Below are 13,146 nucleotides of genomic sequence, written 5' to 3'. Positions count from 1 at the left end.
TTGGCTCAATTGACCCGGCAATGGCACCCTCTAGTGATTGTTCGTAAACTCGTGCGTGAGAGAAACTCCCTCACATGATTGGACATTCGATGTTTAACCGGTTGTGTAGCCTGTCAAATGTTTATCGGACATGGAATGCATGCGAGGGATACGTACACATGAGCCTGATGCAGCTCATCTGTCAGTTGACCGTAACGGATCTCGAAGTGACGTACACTGCGGATGCGAATGGAAGTGAACGGTAGGTCGTGCTTGTCACCTAGGACATATAAGACAAATGACCTCGTCCCTCTGTGCGTAGGATTTAGGACCCCAGTGTCAACCAATCATTCCCTCATGCGATACAACGTAACAGTAGAAATGGAAACACTACCTGTGCTGATCTGTGGTGCCGGACCTACGGGGCTGCATCTCGCATTACAACTTCTGCAATATGATGTTCCCTTTCGACTGATTGATCAAGCACATGAGATCAGTCCCACCTCCCGAGCCATCATCGTTCAGGCGAGGACACTGGAGTTGTATGACCGACTAGGGATCATTGATACCGTTCTTCAGCACGGCCTACGAGTCAACGGATTCGTTGCTGCCTGTCCTGGAGACCCGAAAGACCGAGGCGGGAACGACTTTGAAGCGTTCGGAAAGGGTCTCACGAAATTCAATCATGTTCTGAGCCTTTCTCAAGACGAGCATGAGAGGATCCTTTGCGACACAGTGGTCAAGAGAGGAGGAAAGATTGAGCGGGGTGTCGAGCTAATGGATGTACAGGAAGAAGAAGAAGGTGGCGTGTGCGTTAAAACGAAGTGTATTGAAGACGGGACAGTGGAAGAAGGGATGTACAGCTATGTCGCCGGTTGCGATGGCGGTCATTCGGCAGTTCGAAGACGGATCGGCGTACCTATGACTGGCGGTACATACGACAACCGTTTCTTCGTAGTCGACGTCATCGGAACCACTCCACTTCATGACAAGACATCGAAAGTATGCCTCAATGTCACGTCAAAAGATTTTGTCCTTTCCATACCACAACAAGGAGGTCGCCTTCGACTCATCGGTTTTGTTCCTGCCGACAACACCAAATCGGACAAAGACGTGACATTAGACGACTGTCGTCCGACAATTGATCGAACGATCGACCTCGACATTCAGGAGGAACGATGGTTCACCGTCTATCGCTCTCACCACCGTGTTGCTGATCGTTTCCGTCAGGGCCGAATCTTCCTGTTGGGTGATGCCGCACATCTTCACAGTCCTGTCGGGGGACAAGGGATGAATTTAGGTATCGGAGACGCCGAGAATCTCGGTTGGAAATTGGCGACGGTCTTTCGGAACAAGATCGATCCGATTGATCAGGAAGCTCTGCTCGACAGTTACGAGAAGGAACGACGAGCTTTGGCAGCAGAGATCGTTGCATCAACTGATAACGCTTTCAGCAACTTTGTGGACCCAGGATGGACTGGATGGTTCTTGCGGATCGCCGTCATCCCTTACATCTTCCCGGCTATCACAAGATACCTGGGCTCATATGTCGGTCCAACGATCTTCTTGCGAGTCTCACAGCTGGCGATACAGTACAACAGCGTTCTCAATGGAGGGCCAGGAGCTGGAAAAGCGTTCCCTCGGGTTTTAGGCGTAACGCTGAATTCGGCTGAAAAGACGACTTCAAAGGGATGGGAGATTCACCATTTTGGCGACAGGGGAAGCTGGTCAAGGGTTCTGACTGAGGGAGAGAGAAGCAGATTTAGGGTGATATCCCACGACTGGAAGGAGGAAGCGCGAATTCTAGGATTGAAGGAAAATAAAGTCTATATAGTGAGACCGGACGGATATGTCGGATCAGTGACAGATCAAGACGACGAAGAAGGCGTGAAGCGATATCTGTCGAGATGGGTCAAGTGGTGATCACACGCTGTGTACGCTAGTCCTCGATGGACATGCTTGCCCTTGCTTTGGCCGATGGGTTAATTCTGCTGCAGTGTCAGAGACACGTCGACCGCACCGCGTGGTCTCATCCTGCGGTATCGGATAACCCCGTTGATAACGAATACGAGTTCTGCGGCATTGCATGTATACAACATGTCGTGAATATCATCACAAGTGACATGATCTCGGCCCGTTTTTGCAGCTTGACTTGTTGACTGTCATCACAACACTTTGACGAGATTTGCATAATGTCCTCCTCGCCTGACGAGTCCGCCCCGCTGTTGGACCACACCGACGATGAACAGCCTGTGACAAAGAAGAGATACCGTCGTGCGCTGCTCGGAGCTGGAGCGATCCTGCTGCTGCTTGCTGGAGGTGTGATTGCAATGGTCATCATCCTGACTCGCAAAAACAGCGATAGAACGAGCCCCTACAATGAGAAGCGATTCTTCCACGACGTTGTGAAAATGCCCAACTATTGTGATCATGGTAGCAAGGGATACTCTGGCTACATTGGGTTGGCCACGGAAGATAGTCTGGAACCAAAACGATCGTTCTTCCTGTATGCATGGACCTTTATCTACTACGCTAAATGCAGCTGATCGCAGTCGCACCCACAGCTTCTCTGAATCAGAGCTGTCCCCGCAAGATGCACCGCTGGTGTGAGTATAAGAGAGACATCATGTCGTCAGTGTCACAAGTTGACTTCATCACAGCTTGACGGTTGGTGGTGGTCCTGGAACGTAGGTACACTCATCTACTTTCGATGTAGGTCCGTGTGTTGATACGTGATTGAAGGTCAGGCCAGATGAGATACTGGAACGGAGATGGCCCTTGTCGACTCACCGAGACCAGAGCAGAGCTCAATCCCTACAGGTGGACAAAGAGCTTCAACTACCTGTCAATAGACTATGTGAGTGGCTCATAAGCAGTTCAGGGAATCTCATTGGGAATCTCATTGGACTGAAGACACATAGCCTGTGGGAGCAGGATTCTCTCATGGAGCCATCGTTAACAGTAGTGCAGATGCTGCGAAGGAGATGTACGATTTCATACAGAAATTCTATGTGTAAGTGAAACCAGGTCCCCATGACGGGATGGAAGATTGACTCACTGCGTTGTTACAGTTTGTTCCCTAACATGGCCAAGTGAGAGTGGAGTCGTTCGTTTGCACGGTAAATCTGGATCTGACTACGGGCAGGAATCAATTGGTCCTGAATGGCGGGTCTTATGGTGGGTGATCGTTGATCATTTTCTGCACAGATCTATCTGAGCTAACCTCGACCGATCTATGCAGGCGGGATGTATCTTCCTCACGTCAGTAAGAGGTGGAACTTCCCACAATCTATCAACTGATGATCCACCGACGACGGCACCACAGATGGCCAACGAGATCGTGACCCAGAACGACTTGCAAGCGAGAAAGAAAGGCGTGCCCGGCGCCCGCCATGTTCCCCTTGAATCAATCATGATCAGCAACCCGTATTCTGATCCCTTGTCGCATGCAGTGTACGTCAACTGATGGTCCTGCTTCGAGGGTCCTCTTGCTGAAGCTTGACTAGAAACGGTGTCGAGATGAACTGCAAAAAGACGAACCCCCCGATCTGGAACTCGACCCAGTGCGAGTATGCCTACCAACAACTGCCAGCAATGACACAATACATCAGGACCGCATTGGATATACCCACCTTGCCGAACAAGTTGCAGGCTGCAGAGTTCTCCGGCGAAATCGAAGAGATGGATCTGCACGGCGTACTCCGCGAGGATTATCGCAAGACATGCAATATCGATCAGACAGGAGAAAACGTTGCACCTTGTTTACCATTCCTGGCTCGGATGCAGACGTTTTTGCGGAATCACAGCGAAGAGGTAAGCATGACTACAAGTCAAAGTTTACAAATGCAGAGCACGCTAATGGTTTCATATCCTCGCTTAGCTGGGAGTTCCTGACGAGGTGGTCTTTCAGGCAATCAGTATTGAAGTGAACGACCGATTCTGGAAGAACGGGGACAGGCAAGTGGACGTCACTTGTGGAACAGTAGCAGCAAGCGATGCTGATATGTCACAGGATGCAACGGGCAACTCGTTTCTTCCCAGACTTGTTAGATCGAGGTATCAGGATTCTTCGTAAGCCTCTTCAGCAATACCTCAATCACTGGTTCTCCAACTAATCTACGGAACAGACCGAGTGGGAATGGTCGACCTCAATTGTCCTTGGACGGGCGTTCTTGGTGGCGTAAGTCATACACTCTCTTCACCACAGAGTAATTCAGGAACTGGAGAGCCTGACTGCCGTGTTTAGTTACTCCTTTCGAATATTAACGTCGCCGAGGACTTTAAGAATGCCGAAGACATCCCATGGCCCGGTGAAGAATCAGAAGCAACGGTCCGTGTAGTGGGTGAAGGAGCGGGTGATTTCACCTACGTTCAGCTATGGCATGCGGGTCATTTCGTCTCTTGTGAGTGTCTGGATGGTTTAGAGCGTTGGTGACATTGGAATTAATGTCATGATATGCAGATGACATGCCCCGCATCGAGCAGAAACTCGTGGAGCACTGGATCAAGAACAAGCCGTTCGGATCTGATTAGATACCGTTTCGGAATCAAACGATACTTGAATCAAGCTTTCTGCCCGGACCAGTATCGCTGTCCAACTATTGCCCGAGGAACATGTAGTGGATATGACAAAGTGGAGGAAGTCGACGGAAACAACGTTCCAAAACCGAGTATACGTATCTTGTACGATGTGCTGCTTATAAACTTGATCTTACATGGGCTGCGATCGTATGTGATTATAGGTTCCATGTGTCCGCTTCTGTCAATGTCGTTGATCATCCAGCGCCCGCTGCTCCAATGCTCTCCACCATTCAACTCTCCTCTCGAAGGCTCTAGAACCCGGTCCAGGACTGGCGATAACTCTGATTCCCTCTTCCTCCAAAACGACATCCCCTCCAGCCGATCCTCGCAGCTGCTTTCGCGCTTCTCGACATTCGTTGATGATTCGATCGAAGCTGACCCACTTCCTCTCACCCGATGCTTGCTCCCTTTCCCAGCCCCATCGAGCCTTATAAGCCACTCCTACACTACACGAGTTCCAATCGGCATCCTGCCACTTTCCGTCGTGGAACTCTACGTTCTTACACACCTGTGCAGAAAGGACGTCGGCCATCAGACTGAGGATCGTGCGGTTGGCACTGGCTCCACCAGTAGCGTAAACTCGACTGAGACGAGGGATTGATAGCTGGACGTTGGGAGAGGATGGCAAGGAAGGAGTGGACGAGTCATCGAGAATTGATGAAGAGCGCGATCGGTAGTTGAACAGCTGGGATTCGAGGATGGCCAAGGCTTCTTGTCGAACGTCGTCGAACTTCTCAACCTGTTCAGCAGCTGCGACCTCGAAGATGGCTCCAGCGCGGGGATCGGTGACGTATCTGTACACGCCATGAGCACCGTCAGGCTGTCGAGTGATCAGTAAACATATGAAACCAGGAATGACGATTGAAACAAATGCTCACAATAATGTCAGGGAGAAGCCACCAAAAGGCTGCTTGACGAGGGACATCGATGAGTGATTTGGGTCGGAGCTGCTCAACAGCCTGGTTGAAGGCGTCCCACGATTTGTCGAAGTAAACGTCACGGACGTGCTGACGTGCGAGAGAACCGTTTTTGTAAACGAGCATATTGAAGTATCGTAATTGCTCAGCACCTTCGCGAACGCCTTGTTCCTGTCTACTGCATGGACCGATCTGCGCAGGGTGGAAGAAGGCGTGATACTCCGCATGAGGGTTGTACTTGCTCGTCGAGACGAGGACAACATCCGATGTGCCGAGGGAGACTAGTCCTTCGCTTTCACGCACTAACAAAGTCAGCCCCATCTTGACGGAAGTGCCACTCACAAGTGAGACTGAGGAACGTAGCGGGGTTGTCACCGGTCCCGGGGAAGACGCAGCACTCAGGATCGAAGCCGTATCTCTCCACAAACCACTTTCCGATGTGTCCAACGACTCTGCCTCCGTCGGTCTCAACAGTGCCAAGCTTCCTCGCTAGTTCCGGTGCGTCATCTCCTGCGATGGCGTCCAGGATTTGGCCGTTCCACCCTCTCTCCTTTGAGTTCATCGTCCACAAGTTCATGCCACACGCATCACTCTCATCAATGCCCTTGACCTCGCCGTCCAAACAAAGCAAGGTCGTGATATAACTGCTGACGAGACTGATTCTGTCAGTTGCGTCATACGCTTCCGGATCGACTCGTTTGAACCGCTTGATCTGGGCACCAGTGAATCTTTCATGCGCTTTCGATCCAGTCATGCGGGCGAGTGCGGATGGACCACCGACGGCGCTTTCGAGCTCACGACACTCTCTGGTGGTGGAGGAATCTTGCCAGTTGGGGATGATAGGACGGGAGAAGGCTGTCCGGAGTTGAGTGTGAAGTGGTGAAGAAGAGCTCGGCGAGGAAAGAAGCTGTGATGCAGACTTGGACCAGTAGACCGACGCATGTTGCTACTTGTATCAGCTTCATCGAGCATTGACTGACTCACCTGCCCTGCCGCTGCAACACCACGAATGTCTCCGAGTGCCCAGCCCAGCTTTTCCATCCTATCAAAGAGTAGATCCATCGCTTCTATCGGCATCAATACGGGCGAGTACACTTGACCATCCGGACCAAACAGGACACCACCCTTGGTACAGTAATGAGGGAGGTCGGTATCGAAGTGAACGGCGCATTCTGAGATGACGTCGAGGTTGACAGAGAGGAGGGAGGCTTTCAGCGACTGTGTCGAAGCGTCAAGGCCGAGAAAGAGAGGATCTGACATGGCTGGGGGATCTACCACAGACGAGGTATGGCGAAAAAGAGAGGGGCGTTGAGATGGTCGAGGGCATCCGTATGTCACGAAGGCTACAGTTCATGTAGCAACACATTTCGACACTCCTTGCAGCTTTCATCTCACCCATACTTCCACATCTCCGCTGCCCACGTGGACGTATCAGTGATCGACGTTCGCCTGGATGAGTCTAGGTCAACGATGAAGGAGGTACGGAAAAGGATGAGCCAAGGAGAGATCAAGATGATCAACCGGCTTGACTACCGCCGGGAGTCGTCGGACCTTTTCCGGACCGAGAGGGAGAGCACGTACCTATCTCACATAGGCATCGGAAAGCATGAACGCCCCGTCTAGCATGCCTCTTTGCACCGACTCGATAGGCTCGCATGGCGGGTACCCTACGTTGCCCCCGTACTACTGCCGATGTCGCATGCTTTTGGCTCCCCTTACCTACCTGCTCGGATTCTCTCTCTGCGTTCAGACGGTTTCCCGGGCCATTTCTGATTCCATTCTCGGCCCATTACAAGTTGGATAAAAAGGATAAAAACAGCCGGTCGTCGGCGCGTTTCTACCCGAGGAAAGGCACCCTAATCTGTACCATCTACAGCCCAAAAACCGTTGGTAACGATCCCTCAAATCATGCAAAGCACTAACAGCACTCATCTTCGCTCACTTCGGTGCACTGCAGACTAATCCCTCCGAGTGCCGAGGCCGAGTACTTATTGCGGCAGAGAGCGGCCTCGGCCTCATCTCAACAAGCTTAAAATTGGACCTTCTCTAGGGCCGAAGACTTACGGAAAGAAGAGGACGTTATTGATCGATTGCTGCCTTTTGCTAGGGCTATCAGCGGTGTGCAACCGGATCAATCAAACTACCAATCAACCTGTTCATCAACAGTCATTTCATCGCCCGCCCCATCCAACAGCACCTGATCGACGCCCAGGAGTCATCCATCTGCCAATTCACCAGCCTGTAAATCACGCGAAACATGACAGTTGTAAGTCCTCGTCTTGACCTCCCCACGAGTCGTCCTTCTCCTCTGACAGCACTCACGCACAGACGTCTGGGTTTCCTGGAGACTTTCTCTATGGGTTTGCAACAGCAGCAGCTCAGATAGAAGGAGGAGGAGAGGAAGCAGAAAAAGCCTCGGGACGTGGACGCTCTGTGAGTAGTCTCAACCGTTGAAGCGGATCATTGCTGTTCTGATCAGCTGCACATCACAGATCTGGGACACGTTCTGCGAGAAGCCAGGAGCCATTGTCGATGGTACTCACGTCAATAGGACTTGCAATCACTTAGCTCTCTATAAGGAGGACATTGCATGTAAGTTGCCGTCATTCGACATCAATCGATTCTAGATCGTTACATGCTAAGATTGTGTTAGTGATGCGATCGCTTGGCGCGAATGCCTATCGCTTCTCCATTTCATGGCCTCGTCTCATTCCCCTCGGTGGCAGAGAAGACCCCATCAACCAGAAAGGAGTAGTCTTTTACAACGACTTGATAGATGAGTGCTTGAAGAACGGACTGACACCGTTTGCTGTGAGTCGCCCCTAGCGTGGCTTTGTGGGACGAGGTGCTCATCAGATGCCCCCTCAGACTCTTTACCAGTAAGTTTGACTATTCCAATGCTTTTCGTCGTATGCTGGAGTCCATCTATGACATCCCATACATTTGCTGACTAGTGTATCAGCTGGGACCTTCCACAAGCGCTCTTCGACCGATACGGCGGCTGGCTCGACCAAGATTCTATCGTCCCAGACTTCACAAGATACGCTAGATTCTGCTACGAGACTTTCGGCGACAGGGTCAAACACTGGTTGACCTTCAACGAGCCTTGGTGTGTCGCTGTATTGGGTCACGGGCAAGGAGCATTCGCACCGTACGTTATGACGCTCGAAGACCTTGCTGAGACCCACAAGCTAATGTCATCTTAGTGGCCACAAGTCCAATATCGAGCCTTGGATTGTCGCACACAGCGTACTCATTGCTCACGCGCACGCCGCAAAGCTGTACATCAACCATTTCAAGCCTACTCAAGGTGGAAGCATTGGTATCACTCTGAATGGTGATTGGGCAGAGCCTTTTGATGATACTCCCGAGAGTGAGTTCGCGATCTCCTGAACGTGGTGTCATCTAGCCATAGGTACTTATGAAACACGACTCTGCCAGATATCAAAGCTGCTCAGCGAAAGATGGATTTTGCAGTCGGCTGGTTTGCCGATCCCATCTATCTGGGCCGATACCCACAATCAATGATCGATATCCTGGGAGATAGACTACCCAAGTTCACAGTAGAAGAGCTAGCGGTGTTGAAGGATAGCTCAGAGGTGAGCTGATGCGAAGATGACAGGGCGGAGTTTCAGCTAACGTCTCGCAGTTTTACGGATGCAACGTATGTGGCTTCTCACACTGCTCATCTACCGCCTCCGTCGCATGGGATGGCTGTTGATTCTGACGTTGACCGGCATCACAGACGTACACAACGAATACTATCAAAGCCACCAGGTCGGACGACGAATTTGCTGGATTCACTACCATGGCGTTTGACAGACCAGACGGGAGCGTGATCGGACCGAGATGTGAGTGGACCTTTCCTAGACTTTGAATTGTCCTCTACTGACGGCTTCTCAGCTGCCTTGGGATGGCTTCGTGATGTCCCCTGGGGTCTGCGAAAGCTTCTCAACTATTTGGCGGCTCGTTATCAGAAGCCCATTTATATGACAGAGAATGTCAGCTGTGTTTCATGATTTCCGCTGAGCCGCTTGCTGATAAGTGGTTGTAGGGCTGGTGCATTGGAGGAGAAGGGTCGTTGAGGGTTCAGGATGCGTGAGTCCCTCCTTTCTATCGTTGACGATAATGAGCTGAGCCTTTCCGCAGCGTTCGTACGTTGATTTTCACGCCTCGATCATGATCAATTCTGACCGACAGTACAGACGACGATGGACGGGTGCAATTCTATCAAGGGTACACACAATCGCTGAAGGAGGCCGTTGAGATCGATCGTCTGGATATCAGATCGTATTTTGGGTGTGTACAGGTTGCCATGGCTGGAACGATTTGAGCAGAAGCTGATGATCCCTCGCAGCTGGTCGTGAGTGTCAGAAGACATGAACCCCTCAAGAAGGGTTCGTCAACACTTCCTGAGATTTGATTGGCAGGTTCATCGACAACTTCGAATGGGCATCGGGGCTGGGACCGCGGTTCGGCAGTGTTCATTGCAACTATGAAACGTTTGAGAGAACACCAAAGGATTCTGCGTATTTCTTGATGGACGTAAGTCTCACAAACGAAAGCGCTTCCTGGCCGGCATGTCGACTGACGGGTGTGGCGCTATAGTTCTTCAAGAAGAATGTGGCTAGATCGAAGGGAATCGCCAATGGCCATTGAGCCGCAAGGAGGTCTTTGGTCTATGTTCTACAATTATCATTGCTTATGTTTCTTGGTCTTTGGCAATGTATCTGGATATATCGATGTGACACCGAGACTCTGTGAAGACTAATCTTGTACATCAGCCCGGCCCTAAGGGTACAGTATGCTCTGGCTAGACCACACGCAGAACACCTTTGTCCTACTCACAAAAGCTCAAAGATGATCTACATTCCGCAAAGTCAGGGATGATGCGCCGGGTCAATGGCGGAGTTGTAGAAACGACTGTTCGAAGCTGGTGATTCACCTGTTCGTACTGATGTCATAAGTGATCTCTTGCCATTCTGCCGGAAACCGAGACGAGCGTGATCAAGCTTTTCACGCTAGCCACAGCGATGCCGAATCAGTCCCAAGGGAAAGGCCATTCTGAGGGACAGCCACAGGCTTCGCTTTGCTTCGCCGGTGGGTGTACTTAGAACAAGACGTTTGTGGATACAACGAGTTTAGAAGACAAAGAAAGAGGCAACTGGATAACCCTATACATATAACCACCACATTTCTGTCAGACTAAAACCTACGAACCCAACTGTATTCTGCGAAAGACTAAAGATCAAAGGCCACTTCTGATCTGTACTTCTTCCTCTCACACGCTTTTCATCACTCGCCCTGGGATGCCGTCGAGAAGATCGTTTTCCGATATGATTCACGCCTGAACCTTTTCGACGACTTTACCGTCCGCCTCGACGACGACTTGGTCTACCTTCAGAGAAGCCTTGACGGGGTTGGGCTGGTTGTACACCCATTCGAGCTGTTCCAACGTTCTGCCTTGAGACTCCACACTACAGACGATCACAAAGGTCAGCAAGGAAGATTTTCCCGTAGATTGACTGTAGTTCTGACGTACCAGAAGAAGTACCAAGCGACGGACTCAACCACGTCCCAACCGACGAAGACGTAGATGTACTTGTATCTATCCGAGTATGATGTATCAGTACGTACGCGGAAAATGCCGTGGGGATGCTAAATCGTTGTCAGACTCACCCAATGTGACCGAGAGCAATTGGACCAGCGAATTGGTTAATGAACCCCATGGCATTAACCAGGATACCGGACGCCGCAAGACCCTTGGCTCGCATAGTGGTTTCCAGAGCTTCGGATGGAATGACGCCTTGAAGAGGCGTGTAGGTGAAAGAGAAGATGATGTTGAACAGGAAGTATGCGGCCAAGGCACCTTGGGCAAGACTCTGAGAGACATTTGTACCGCGAGCTTTGACTTGCTTGTCAAGTTCCGCAGAGAGGCCGGCATTGGCAGCGAGGGCACAGGCACAGACTAAGCCGTGGGTCAGCAACTTGCAAAGGACTTTGGTTTTCTATTATTATCATTATTCACTTACTGAAAGTACCGATGATCAATACCGGCCTTCGATACATACGGTCGGTGAGAGAGACCGCAGTGAGCGCACCAACGGCTGAGACGACCGAGTTGAGGAGATTGTAACCGAGTTGCTTCGAGACATTAGTGATACCCAGGTTGTTGTAGATGACGGTGTTGAAGTAGCCTGTAACATGACGACTTTGTGAGCTTCCAACCTTGCCTTGTAGGTGGTATTCGCTTACCGAGACCATTTCCAGAGAACTGTCCGAAGATACTGATCATCAGGACTTGGGCCATTCTCCATCGACCGTTCTTGGTGAGGAAGAGGGGTCGGTCTGAGTGAAGCAGAGAGGAGATCAGCATCATCACAAGAAACCCTTCCGGTGCAGATCAACTCACAATCCCACCACCTCTTGTCGATACCGTCAAGCTTGATGTTCTCTCTCATTTCTTCGATCTCCAGATGAACGAGCTTCGAGTTGGAGTTCCCGGTACCGTGGTACTTGACCAGGAAGTCCATCGCTTCCTCTTCACGGCCGTTTGCCATGAGATATCGAGGAGATTCAGGGATGAAGAAGACACCGACCATGGCGATGCAGCATGCGAAAGCTTGCAAGATCAAGGGGAGCTGCCAAGAGAGGTTGGAGTTGATGTTGTTGCACCCGTAAGTGACAGCCGCGGCAGGAATAGAACCACCAAACCATCCACAGTTGTAGAAGCCTGGTTGGAAGATCGTTAGTGAAGGTAACCAGAAATCGAACCAGACGATTGTTGTCACGCACCACTGCATCGTCCTCGCCAGTGAGGAGGGGCGATCTCGATAGCGTAAGCGGGAGCAGCTACCGTCATGATAGCAATCCCGATACCGAGAACGAATCGAGCAACGACGAATTGTGCCATGTGTTTAGAGGTAACTCCAATGATCATACCGAGGATGATCACGATACCACCGCAGAACATGCCCTTACGTCTACCGAATCGATCGGAAAGCACAGCGGCGAAGGGTGCACCGATCATGGCACCGCTGCGTTCATGATCAGTACAGACCAAACGAGACCTATGGTCGGCGAGTCACACCTACACAGTGTAGAGCGAAAAGATGACAGAGACTTTGGAACCAGTTGTTCCGCTGTGGAATGTGTTTTGGAAATGCGGCATGGCGAGAACAGCTGTCATGAGGGAACCTGAAAGTCGACGAGTCAGTGCGCCTCTAGCAGGAGATGGGATCATCAGGGAGCTCACCATCATAACCGTTCGCACAGGCGCAACAGAAGGCGATGAAGACAGCGACTGAGGGAGGTCAGCGGGGACAGATCATTCATCGCGGAGGGCATACTCACAATACAAGTGTCTTGACTCTTTGCTCCACTTGGGGATATTAGTCTCTTGGATTGCGGCGTAGAGTTCGGCCTTGAGGTGATCGATACCAGATCAGACGTCGGACTTGGCTCAGTACCTGAGACACAGTCGACTTACGTTCTTGACCGCTCGAGTCTCGGCACCTTGAGCGGCAGCTGTTGCAGCATCGATGCTAGGGAGGTGTTCGACATGATCAAGGTTCTTGAAGTCTTTTTCGAAAGAACCTGGCGAAGCTAAAGGTACGTTCGACATGGTATGATCTTCCCGATCGTGACTCGAGTTGTTTGATGAGGGGTC

The 13,146-nt window shown here is 51.1% G+C and overlaps 5 protein-coding genes across 5 annotated transcripts; 3 read left to right on the top strand and 2 right to left on the bottom strand.

The window, feature by feature from the left end:
• Positions 1 to 360: 360 nt before the first annotated feature.
• Positions 361 to 1,902, top strand: IAR55_006377 (uncharacterized protein; the record flags this gene model as incomplete). The annotated part of the gene is made up of 1 exon (XM_066949461.1): positions 361 to 1,902. The coding sequence occupies one exon, from the start codon at positions 361 to 363 to the stop codon at positions 1,900 to 1,902; it is 1,542 nt and encodes a 513-aa protein (XP_066799755.1).
• Positions 1,903 to 2,171: 269 nt separating this feature from the next.
• On the top strand, positions 2,172 to 4,512 carry IAR55_006376 (uncharacterized protein; the record flags this gene model as incomplete). The annotated part of the gene is made up of 14 exons (XM_066949460.1): positions 2,172 to 2,485; positions 2,544 to 2,585; positions 2,640 to 2,666; positions 2,722 to 2,836; positions 2,901 to 2,992; positions 3,051 to 3,071; positions 3,125 to 3,156; positions 3,221 to 3,240; positions 3,305 to 3,432; positions 3,486 to 3,792; positions 3,860 to 3,953; positions 4,107 to 4,159; positions 4,226 to 4,382; positions 4,442 to 4,512. 14 exons carry the CDS (start codon positions 2,172 to 2,174, stop codon positions 4,510 to 4,512), a joined length of 1,473 nt encoding a protein of 490 aa, XP_066799754.1.
• Positions 4,513 to 4,741: 229 nt separating this feature from the next.
• IAR55_006375 (uncharacterized protein) lies at positions 4,742 to 6,737 on the bottom strand (the record flags this gene model as incomplete). Its single annotated transcript, XM_066949459.1, has 4 exons — positions 4,742 to 5,380; positions 5,439 to 5,758; positions 5,820 to 6,384; positions 6,462 to 6,737. 4 exons carry the CDS (start codon positions 6,735 to 6,737, stop codon positions 4,742 to 4,744), a joined length of 1,800 nt encoding a protein of 599 aa, XP_066799753.1.
• A 997-nt stretch (positions 6,738 to 7,734) lies between these two features.
• IAR55_006374 (uncharacterized protein) lies at positions 7,735 to 10,136 on the top strand (the record flags this gene model as incomplete). The annotated part of the gene is made up of 15 exons (XM_066949458.1): positions 7,735 to 7,743; positions 7,806 to 7,910; positions 7,970 to 8,069; positions 8,131 to 8,288; positions 8,432 to 8,628; positions 8,684 to 8,850; positions 8,919 to 9,076; positions 9,127 to 9,141; positions 9,223 to 9,328; positions 9,381 to 9,478; positions 9,532 to 9,575; positions 9,678 to 9,776; positions 9,835 to 9,840; positions 9,908 to 10,022; positions 10,086 to 10,136. The coding sequence occupies 15 exons, from the start codon at positions 7,735 to 7,737 to the stop codon at positions 10,134 to 10,136; spliced, it is 1,428 nt and encodes a 475-aa protein (XP_066799752.1).
• Positions 10,137 to 10,818: 682 nt separating this feature from the next.
• Positions 10,819 to 13,101, bottom strand: IAR55_006373 (uncharacterized protein; the record flags this gene model as incomplete). Its single annotated transcript, XM_066949457.1, has 11 exons — positions 10,819 to 10,954; positions 11,020 to 11,085; positions 11,157 to 11,445; positions 11,510 to 11,674; positions 11,733 to 11,825; positions 11,890 to 12,210; positions 12,273 to 12,514; positions 12,572 to 12,674; positions 12,733 to 12,780; positions 12,831 to 12,900; positions 12,967 to 13,101. 11 exons carry the CDS (start codon positions 13,099 to 13,101, stop codon positions 10,819 to 10,821), a joined length of 1,668 nt encoding a protein of 555 aa, XP_066799751.1.
• Positions 13,102 to 13,146: the final 45 nt, after the last annotated feature.

This window comes from Kwoniella newhampshirensis, chromosome 14, assembly GCF_039105145.1.
Source record: "Kwoniella newhampshirensis strain CBS 13917 chromosome 14, whole genome shotgun sequence".
Lineage (NCBI taxonomy): Eukaryota > Fungi > Basidiomycota > Tremellomycetes > Tremellales > Cryptococcaceae > Kwoniella > Kwoniella newhampshirensis.
Note: the sequence above shows the minus strand (reverse complement) of the source record. Positions and strands in the feature narration are given on the sequence as shown.